The sequence below is a fragment of the Plectropomus leopardus genome, chromosome 12 (genome assembly GCF_026936395.1).
Source record: "Plectropomus leopardus strain MGB_pleo_1.0 chromosome 12, ASM2693639v1, whole genome shotgun sequence".
In the NCBI taxonomy this organism is placed as follows: domain Eukaryota; kingdom Metazoa; phylum Chordata; class Actinopteri; order Perciformes; family Serranidae; genus Plectropomus; species Plectropomus leopardus.
Genome location: NC_142187.1, coordinates 23639490 through 23650808, shown reverse-complemented (window position 1 = coordinate 23650808; position 11319 = coordinate 23639490). Strand labels below are relative to the sequence as shown.

The following is an 11319-nucleotide window of genomic DNA, read 5'->3' as shown; positions in this document are numbered from 1 at the left end:
TGCATTCATACAGAATTCTCTCAGTCTGAGCCTGAATGTGTTGCACCCGAACTGTTGAACCCCTGTCATTATCAAAATTCAAATTTGTCATGAATTACAATATAATACAAGAGTAATACAGACCTGAGTAAAATGGGGAATGATGTACTGCATCGACAAGGCAAGCATGATTGGAAATATAATTTTTTTAAAAAAGGAAGAAAGAAAATCTAATTTTTGGCAGTAGGCTTGGATGCAGCAGAGTGTAAAAGATGTACAAATACTGCACAAGTGACTCTATGGCAAAATTAACAAAGGCAGAACTAGGTTGAGTTTTTTTTTATCTAAAAAAAAGATAATTTAAACAATGCAGATGCATTCAGAAATGGAATTTAATTGGCATGATGTATCCTTTACATGGTATTCTGTATTTCAAAAATGAAAAAAGGAACACTTTCAAATTCATTCAGTTGCTCCACCAACATGTAAAAGGAAACAGATTATTGCTGAATTCATGTTCCTTGATTCCAGCAAAATGGAAAAACCTCATGCTCAGCCCAGTGGCTCAGGTTTGTTTCTTAGAGCTGAAATGAGAACTGGAGCAGAATTTGTGTAAATTCATTACTATTTATGCTCTATTGTACTGAACCTATGGATGGGAAATTTCAAATAATGGCATGATGCTGGAATCGTTACAGAAGCTGGTTCTAACACAAAAAACACCCCATATTTCAAAGTTTCGGAGATTAGATGACCCAATGAAATTTTGATTTAAAAAAGGAGCATCGTGACGAGTACATACTGTGTCCTGATTTTGAGGAGAAACTGCTCCAAACTCTAACAAAAAATCCTTATATTTCACATAAAAAAACAAAGTGCATAACAATTTTCTGTGTTCCCGGTTCCCAGGTTTTATTGGGTCATCTATCCGTCACTGATGGAAACCTTGAAAATAAGGGAGAACGCATTTTCCTTTGCAGACAGATGCATTATAGTAGGCAGCCAACAGCCTTTCGCCTCTACCATGTCTCATCTGACAAACAAGAATTTCATATTGCAACTTTAAAAGTAATACAGTAAAAAATAATAAAAATATTCTGTGTACATAAAGCTCATGAGCATCGGAGTACTGGTGTAGGATCAGTGATCAGGTAACATTAAAGTGAAGAGACAAAAATGGTCACAGATCAGATATCCAACAATATTTTACACCCTTGGGCCCTGACCTTAAAACAGTGACCGTTGTAAAGCCAAACTCTTAACAGTGCAAGTAAAAATTTAAAAATCCTGACTCAGTGAATTCACAAATACCTGTACTTCAATTGCAGATTTGAAATTGTATCCGAATGTGTCGTAATCTATTAAAGAGGCAGATGTTTTTGGTGGCTCAGACAAGAAAAAAGCAGAAAAGGTCCTCCTGAATAAAGCCTTCCGAAAGTAAACGTATAAAAGAAAATTAAAACCCTGAAGTGAGGCGTAGTGTATAAGCACAGTAAAAAAAATGATAGGGAGTACACCTGTAGTTTAACCATTTCTCTACAAACAACAGATATTGCTTGGTCAAAAGCTTATAATAAGTAGAAAAGTAAAGTGTATCATACAATGCACATTATGAGCATAAAACACACTGCGGCAAACAGAACAAAAATGTAAGGGATAACGACATGGTGAGCATGTAAAAACATGTAAATTAATTATGATCCAAGTGCCTCTATCAAAAACAATTAAAAACTAACAAAAATCATATAAAACAGATAATTGTTGTGCACACTGGAACCAGATTTTATCTGCCAGCTGCAATTTTTACAGTAAATTTATAAGATTGTGAATGAAACTTGGTCAAGCATGATTCTTCTTTTAACTTTCCTTCTTCAGTATAAACAAAATGTACATTTGGAGAGAGTGCGGGCATCGCCCAAACTCTCAAATTCACAGTTAGCATTAGATGTCAACATTGTCGGTACAGTGAGAATTGCACATATGAGGGAAGAACAGAGGTCAGGACTACATCGCAATGACACCGAGGGGACTCTAGGGGGTGCTATAGCCTTGGAGAAGCAGAAGAAAAAAAATATTGCACATAATGTTGGACGCCTCCCTCCCCTTCCCGTGTGTCTTTCTGAGCCGTCGTCTCAGCAGGTGCAGTAAAGATGGATCTCCAGCTGAGCTCAGAACTATCAACCCTGCGTCCCTCGCACAGAGCTGTCCACAAGGGCTAGAGGAGTCCAGAGTGACAACATAATTAAGAAGAGGGATTAAAAACATGTCCACTGAGACAAGTTCACCGGTGTTATTGATGAACCGAGGTACGGTCGCCCTCGGTAGAAAGTGTCAATCGATTGCAAAACTCTCCCGCTGTCCGATTGCCGCAGAACTGAGCGCCTGCCTGAGAGCTCAGCAGAGAGGTTGAAGAGACGGTCGAGCAAATTCCATAGAGGGGCGATGTGGATCAACTGGAGTCATTCATGTGCTACTACAGTGGATGAGTAGTGGGTGTCTGCATCTTGGAGCGTAGTACCGACTCAGTTGTGTGGGTCTTGAAAAGGCATTTCAGAAGACATGGCCTTATTGTAGAAACGGGCACCATTTTACTGTCCAGCACTTAAGGTTCTCAGTGGAGGAGAGCGCCGGTCCGGCACTGCTCAAGACAGTGGTGGTCTACTATGGTCTGTGAAACCTAAAAGATGAACATGGGGGGGGAGTTTTGTTTCAAACATTTCATTACATTTCATCACCTCAGACAGAACTCACTGCTCTGTACTAACACCTTCAGCATGAGAATGACTCCAGCTGTATATGAAGCCATAATAAAGTGTGCATCCATAATCACATGCACGTTACCTGGTTAAATGGCGACTTGATTCGTGCACTTCCATCTCATTGCTCTTGAAATCGTTGAGTTCCTTCCGTATAGCTGCCTGCAAACGACAAACAAGAAGGGAAATTTGAGAGAAGCTGCAGAGGCTTAGTGCTGCAGCCTCTAAGCCGTGACTCTCCCTCCTTTTAGCATGCTTCATGCATCATTTACGCTTATCTTGAGGCCATGAATGATTCTGCTGAATTCTCTTCTCACATCACAAGAGCCCTCAATTTCCTCCTCTTGAGACATCCAAAAGCAAGAACAATAATATACAATCTGTTGCCGGTCTACTTGGGTAGTCAGCTTGTGTTTTTGAACTCTAATGAAGTGGTGATAGCAGGGATTTACACAGACTACGGCCAAGTCCACATGGATATGGGTATTTTTATGAACTCCTTTGTTCTCAAAAACATTCCTGTCCACACACAACGTTGTAATAAAAATTCGAACCAAATGAAAATGCAAAAACGCAATTGAAGCACTGTCAAGAGCACGCCAAAAACACAGATGGCAATATAACGTTACAGCCCCCCAAAGAGGAAGAAGAGGAAGGTGTTGGCCAATCAGCAACCTGAAAAAAACCCCACTATTATCAGAAGGCTACCTGGAGCAGTGACCTCTATAGCACATTCTGTATTCTTCAATATAGTGGAAGACAAACTGTACTTTTATGTTTTAACATGGAAAAGTCCTGTTTACAAGGTTAGAGCCAACACCGTTTCCGTCATGTTGCCATTACAAGTCCGAACTTTTTGTCCCCCTGTGTATATGTCAATCCCAAAAAAATTCTGAAAAAAAGGTTTCTGAAAATCTTCACCCTGGATGAAGTTTTACTAAAGTTTGTTTTTAGTGTCCTAAAACACAGTGGACAGAAGGGCAAAATGCATAAAAAAACTGAGGTAACAAAATACCTGTGTATGTGTGGACTAGGCATTTTTTGTCTTGACCGACACAGGTTTACAGAATATCAAACAGAATAATATATAACTTTATTGTCCACCAGGGTGGAAATTTGTATTCTGCCCACCAGACACAGGAGACAACATTATACAAAGGAGACAAGCAGTTTATAAAACAAATTATTAACAGATTATTGTACGAAGTAACCGTTGAAGCTTTTTAACTTTAAAGTAAGTGTGACTTTATCAGTCACTTTGTTAAGAATAATGATGGCACTTGGGATGAAGGACCTCTTGAATACAGTTTTAGTAGCCGGAGGGACTCTATAGCATCTCTCAGAGCTCACAGTTTAAACTGTATTGGCTGTATTTTCAGAACGTCAAAGCTGTTCAGGCTGTCAGTCCTTTGATCAAAAGATCAAGTCAAATCCCAGGTTGCTTAGGACTTGAAGTATAAATTCAAGTGTTAATAACACCTTTACAAAAAACATCTGTTTCTGGGTTTGTTTCTGAGCACAAAGCTGTTTTTCATGCAGTTCTAAACTTTTTTGGGACAATCCCCGGTGAATTACGCCCTCGAGGTAGCACCACAGGAGTGGTGGAGGGCTGAGAGCCTTGCTGGGTGCAGGATGACTGCAAAGACATTCGCAAAGTGTGAATGAGTCAAAGTTCCAGGAGACAAAATGGTGTGCTGTGCTTTTTTTAATAAGCTCTAAAATGTTATGCGTGACAGCAAACCCAGCCGGGTGATGTCAATGTGTTGCCATTCAGCATGACTCAGGAAAACGTCTCCAGCCTTGTTTTAGCGACAGGAGAACAAACAATATTCAAATCTGTGCTCGATGGTTGAAAGAGGCAGAAAAAAATGTCAGCAGAGCAGAGCTGCGGCTGAGGGGTCCTGAGGCACTGCTTGTCCGATTACTCTCTTATGTAAGGGGAGTTGTTGCATAATCAAAACGCTGAATCCCCGTGATTTTCGCATGAGTGCTCCTCAGGTGTGACCTGCCTTGTTCAGAACTGCACAGCATCAAAGTAAAGGAATCAAAGCAAGGGAAGCAGCGACGCTGCTCCGCAGAAATCAAGTACTCATTAAAAGTCAGCGGCATGGGCCGCTGGGCAGCGAGCAGCAGGACCGCTTCAGGGTGTTTACTCACAGAGGAGACCCAAACAGCTGAGGTGGAACTTGCCGTAACAAGAGAAAAGGAACACATCTTACTAACATTACTCTCCTGCGTTACCGCTTGCGTCACATGAGGAACAGATGGTAGGGAGGAAGCATGATGGCATTTGAAGAAATTTGAAAGCCAGGAGGAAACCTGAGATAATTAAAAACCTAAATTTTAAGTGTAAGTGATACTGGCCTTGTCCGCTGCTGTGAGTCGGGTCCAGGGCTTATCTGCCCGCCTGTCGTAGTCCTGGGCATCTGACACCTCCACGTAGTCACTGAATCGGATGAGAATTTTGGCCTGTCTCAGCTCCTCCACAGTGGGCCTCTGGCTCAGCTGGAAAGAGAGCAGAAAAAAAAGAGAGTTGGAGAACAGAAAACTAGGTAGCATATTCCTAGTTGCTGTCACGGTTAGCAGCTTCTCAGAATTTACATATTTTCAATTTCTCATAGAAATGTTACAAAAAAAAGAGACTTGCACATCCAAAATTTCTTGTGCACATGAGAGGAGTTCGATGCCACACTGCTCCGACATTCAGGACTTTTACTGAATCAATGATTTTTCCTTAAATAATCTATGAAAAACAACATTTCAGTTGATAATTTTAGATATGTGTTTAATAAATGTAGATAAAAATCAACAACCTCAAGTCAAAATCAGCCAGGTTGCTATGTCAACTAATATTAGCTTATCACAGCCATTTGTAAAAGCTTTATAAGGGTCGATAAATAACAAGAAACTGCAGCACATTCACCCCAGAGGTAATTTAGAAACAGTGAACGAAATCACACTATGAGTCCATCAGACAAAAAACTGACAAGATTGTTTTTTAGCAGCATATTCTGTTTAGTAGATATCAAAATTCTGAGAAAGAAAAATCAGATGTAAGGGATCCTAACATAAATGTCATGTTCAAAAACAAATATCAGCCAATTTATTGTTATCAGATTTTAGAAATGCTCAAATAATTGTATAGGCCTTCACAATCCAGTATTGGTCAGGAAATACTCCACATTTAAGTCCAAAAATACTTGGTTGGTAGCCTACACACACAATGCTCCATTAATGCATAGTATTATACAAAGAATGGGCTTTAGTGGTAAAAAGTCAGATTTGAATGTCTTTTTTTTTTTATATATAGCAGGTATATGTACTTTATGAATACTGTGAAAGTATCAAAACACTCAACCTACATAGAAATGCACACAGTCTGTATTCAGAAACGGTGCCTTTAATTGAGCCATCAGGACTTCCATTAGGTTGGGATACTACAACTACACTGTAAAGACCAATGGCATTAAACATGAGGCCCGTGGGCCAGAACCGGCCCACCAATGGGTTATTCACATTCCGTGTAAATATCCCAGTTTCTTCAAGAGTACTCCAGATAGCATATTCAGGTTTCTTATAAACAGAATATGGGGGGCGTGCAGTAGCTCACTTGTAGAGCGGGCGCCCCACGTACAGAGGCTAAGTCCTCGCCGCAGCAGCCGCAGGTTCAACTCTGGCCTCAGCCCTTTTGCTGCATGTCCCCCCGCCTCTCTCCGCCCTTTCACACATAATTATTATCAATATTTTTGTGCTTTCACTTTTAGTCTGTCCTATCAATTAAAGGGCACAAGCCCCCCCAAAAAATTGTAAAATAAATAAGCTGAATATGGGGGGTGTCCAGTAGCTCACTTGGTAGAGTGGGCGCCCCATGTACAGAGGCTGAGGCCGGAGTGGAACCTGTGCCCGCTGTGGCGAGGACGTAGCACATAAATATGTTTTACATTTAAAGCATGCAAACATGTTCTAGTAGAAACCCAAAATATGAGCATGAACCTGAAAATAAGCATAATATAGGGCCTTAAAAACACATTCAGTATTTTGTTTATTACAGCAGCGGTTTCTTCGATGTATACAATAAGGCACGTGATGCAACATAAATCCACCAACAGCTGTGAGATTTTTGTTTTGAGCAGCATGTCAGCGGGTGATCAGAAAGTGTTATTATCTAATTGAAAGTGATGGGAACATGCTCAACACCTCCCTGTGGGGTCAGAGGATTTGGCAGCCAACGTGCTGAAGGGCCAAGGACAACAAGGACATCAGCCAGCGTCTCCTGGGGGAGGCCTGAGAACTACAATACTGCGCCTGTTATGGACTTGAGTCTTACATCTCGCTACAGATGAGTCACTGTCACAGTGTCTGTTTATCCTGGCCAACAACTTACCCCCTCTGAATGCTTTGAGATCAAGTGTGGGTTTGCACCTTTGGAGCTATTTTGGACTCACCTTTCTTGTTAGCCTTCGTTTGATCTCCCTCTTCTCCTCCATTTCCTCCTGCTCATTGCGAGCTGCAGAGAATGAGAAGATGAAAGTTATACTGTGAGTGCAGGCAGTGGACTGTTTACGAAATGTTTAGAAATTACTGAAAAGGGGAACAAGCACACCGGTTACATAATGTTACTTAGTAGACTCACACTTAACTGAATAAGTTTCTTAAATCCCAGAATAGTTTCCATCATTGGCTGTTTAATGCTATTAGGAATGGGTACCAGGGGAGAATGATTGCTTTGTTCTTTTCAAGTTGTCCCAGGGCTTTTTTTCTCCATGTTTCTTGATCAAGTGATTAACCTATTTAAGAATAAACACTTTGCTCTTTTACAAGGAAAAATTCAGATCACGTTATGTTCTTACATCTCGCTGAAATTCATCCATGTGTTGTGCTCATATTCAGAGTCAATTAGCGAGACAAAAACCTCCTGCGCAGAGGAGCAAGTTAAAAGGAGAGACAAGAGTAAACAAGGAGCATTCTGGGACACACCGCCTGTTTGCGAAAGCCTCAGCAGTCAAATTGCATTTGTGCTAAACACATACAGTATCTGTAGTACTCCTCACAGTTTTGGATTCGACTCTAAAAGAATGAACCCCCCTGTTTGTTTAACCTTGGCATTGTGTGCGTGTGAGTGATGCTGAGGACACAACTTGCCACTCATGAATTTTTAGACTTTGTATTTTTCTCCCGCACTCTGCCAATCATGCAGGAGCCTCTAGGAAAGCAGGAACTGCTGGTAAATCAGTCTTTGAAGTGAGAGACGCAGAGTCCCAGGCAACAGAACTGCGTCTCTCTGATACTGCATGTGTTTGAGAAAAGACACCAGCCTCTCTGGACATGCCTCCTTGGGGAACCCTGTTGCCTGCCTGCTGCACATGAAACAGCAGACCAAGGAGGAATAAAAGGAGAGATGTACGCCACAAGCTTTCACATAACTAGGCCTCTCAAATCAGCAGGCTGCACCGTATGAAGCCTGCATGCACCATCTGTGACAAATATGGACTCCAGTGTTTCTCACAGAAATAGAAATTATGTGTGGCGGGGGGTTATCTTGTCCTTTTTTATTATTCTGTGTCCCCTCTCTAAATTAAGATGTTTTTGCGGGTCCATAAACGCAGCACAGTTGGACCTCGTCATGAGTTTTTTTGATGGATGAGAGCAGCAGCTGCTGTAGAGGCGAGTGAAAGCAAACTTTTAGACCCAGCGCAATGAATGCTTAAGCATCACTTTTTCTGTGCCTTTGGTTCTTCTGCTCCGTCTGTGCCCAGAGTACGCGCTGTGCGCCGAGAGAGTGATGAAATAAAAAAACGAACATCATATATATTCCATTAGCATTACTAATAAACAGTCCAGCTCAAAATATATACAAAATCAGTATGTGGGAGATAATTTCATCGTGGTGGGCCACCACAAATAACCAGTGGTAAAACAGAACTAAGTACATTTACTCCACCATTATATTAAGTACAAATTGGATGTATTTGTTCTTTACTTTGGTATTTTCTTTTCATGCCTTTTTATACTTTTATTCCAATAAAGTTCAGATTAAAATATTGTACTTCTTACTTTACTGCATTTATCTGAAAGCTTAAATTACTTCACAAATTAAGATTTTGCATAAAAAAACATTAGAAGAGTTTGTAAAATATGTTTGTTATAAGTGAAACTACCTAACAGTTAATACAAGTACAGCTGAAACAATTGGTTGATTAATCAATAAGCTGATTGACAGAGATTTAATAGGCAACTATTTTGATTAACATGTCTTCCTTTTTTGTTTTTATAATTTTAAGTTTTTTGGGTGTATTGTTTTCTTCCTTTCTTTCTTTCTTTCTTTCTTTCTTTCTTTCTTTCTATAATTTTTCTTCATTGGGTACTTCTACTTTTAAAGTACATGCTCCTGATTATACTAACTTACTTTAACTTAAGTCACATTTTAAAAGCAGGAATTTTACTTAGAGTATTTTCACATTAAGGTATTTGTACATTTAAGTAAAACCTCTTAATACTTCTTCCACCATTGTAAATAAATAAATGTGTAGTAAAACTTGCATTCCGTTTAATGAAGCCAAACCCAATTAGGGAAGGAAATTTTGGCAATTTTGTCACTTTGACATTTGTGTTAAACTGTTGTTTGGGAAATGATTAGCAGCAATTAGCAGCTTGCAGATAATGTTACATATATTTAAACACTCACGTTTGAGGATGTTCCTCTGTTCCAGCTCCTCCGCTGTGGGTCTCTGACTCAAGCGCCTAGTTAGAAACAAACATCCATGATCAGCACAGAGGTCAGCAAGTCAACACTGAATCAATAAGAAGGAAAAAAAAAAGCTCAAGTCCCTGATGCAAATCGACCTACTTTACATGTAATATAGAGTAATTGTCAGCTAACATTGTGCAAACATTTTCCTGCTTCTTCCTCAGTGATATAAATAGTTAAGAGAAAGCTGCTCCATTTTGCCCAGTATTCACTTTTCCTGCTTTGACAGCAAGTTCCAGTAAGGTTACTCACATTTAGCCTCACAGCATGAGTGCTTTTACAACTGACAACCCTAAGCTTTAGAGTAAAATGCATTGCGTTAGTCTCGAACGGAATTAAATAAACATTAAGTCAACGTTTCCTTACTTCCAGTACAACTTATTTATGAGCATCAGAGTTCAATGTTGTTTTTTCAGAGTTGAAAGATTTGCATCTTTTTTAAGCTTCTGCCTTCCGACAGCTTGACAAGTGCATTTCCTAAAAAAAAAAAATCAGTCAGCCATGATCACCAGTCCCTCTCTTCCAATATAAGGACTGCATGATAATACGCTGGTGCAATGCAGGGAAGAAGGCCAGTAAAAGCCAGAAATTCTTGAAGACTCAGCTCTCATCTGATGCTGAATAAGGCACTGTGACACAGTCACATGCCAAGTGAAAGGTTCCAACACTGATGACAGCTAAAACAAAACTACCACACACTTTTACACAGACAATGACGCATGGAGCACGGCAGTCAGTCACTGTTCCCAGTAAATTTTCTTTTCAGCAGCATCTGAAGAGATACATTTTGCACATATTATCTCCAATTTGTGAGTGTCTGAAATGACTAAGATACCCAAAGGCAATCTCTGAAAGGTCACTCTGAGTGCTTTCAACTGGGGACTCTTATTATAGCACCGTGTCACGACCCTGTGGGAGAAGACCTAACTGTAGGCACTGGATCAATGATTGTCTTCATCTCGTTCAGATCTGACAGCCATCTGGAACTGCTCGGCCCCGTAAGCTACTGTACGCAGGGTGAGGTCTGCGCTCAGACCGGCTTGTCTCATCTCATCTTGTGTCATCTCTTCACCCACTTGGAGGTTATCTTTCAGGAAAAATCAAAACACTGAATCTCAGACAAAAAGCTATCCGCCTCTCAGTCCGGTCTGAGCATTATATCAGCATCCCGCCAGGAAAAAGGCAGGTACTGTAAATAAACATGCACAGACTGGCCAACAAACATCCATATGGATGCTCCTTCCCAAATAATTTCTATCACAACCAGGTTTATTTTTAGGCAGCCTGTCGGCCTGTTCTGCGCAATATGGAGAGCAGAGACATGAGCTTAATGAGATTATATAAAGAGTTACACAAGGTTTTATCAAGTGGCTAATTTGAGGAACAAGGTCTTTAAACCTGCACTAATCAATATTTTTGTACTGTATACAACTGATCAATTGACTTTGTAATGTAAAGGGGGCACTCATAATAACAAATCTACAAAGAATTATTGCCAAGCTCCCCACAGCTCTTTAAAGGAATAGTTCAACATTTTTGGAAATACCCTCTTTCTGCTGGTTTTCTGGAAACCCAATAATGAAGACAAGATACCAGGAAGTCAATATGTCAGAGAAAAAAAAAAATCACGCACATACTCCCCCTCTAAAACCACAACTTGTCATTTGTTCACTTCAAAAAAACAAAACAAAATTATAACATGTTAACATGTTTTCACTAGCTGTCTCCCCCTTCAGTCTTTATGCTCAGATGTGGACTCGAGTCACACTACTTGGACTTTTGTCAGACTCAAACCAAATTTGATGTCTTTAGACTTGACTAAAATGAAAAAAGACT

General features: G+C 40.2%; 1 protein-coding gene across 3 annotated transcripts in view; it reads right to left on the bottom strand.

Moving 5' to 3' along the window:
* Window positions 1-353: 353 nt before the first annotated feature.
* Window positions 354-11319, bottom strand: part of LOC121951238 (phosphatase and actin regulator 1-like) — a 63475-nt gene continuing 52509 nt past the window's right edge. For all 3 annotated transcript variants that reach the window (XM_088085566.1, XM_088085564.1, XM_088085565.1), the window contains 5 exons: window positions 9421-9476; window positions 7181-7242; window positions 5096-5240; window positions 2821-2893; window positions 354-2656 (listed from right to left, as the gene is read on the bottom strand). In XM_088085566.1, the coding sequence (XP_087941692.1) occupies window positions 2641-2656; window positions 2821-2893; window positions 5096-5240; window positions 7181-7242; window positions 9421-9476 (352 nt within the window). In that variant the 3' untranslated portion in view covers window positions 354-2640. The remainder of the gene's footprint in view (window positions 2657-2820; window positions 2894-5095; window positions 5241-7180; window positions 7243-9420; window positions 9477-11319) is intronic.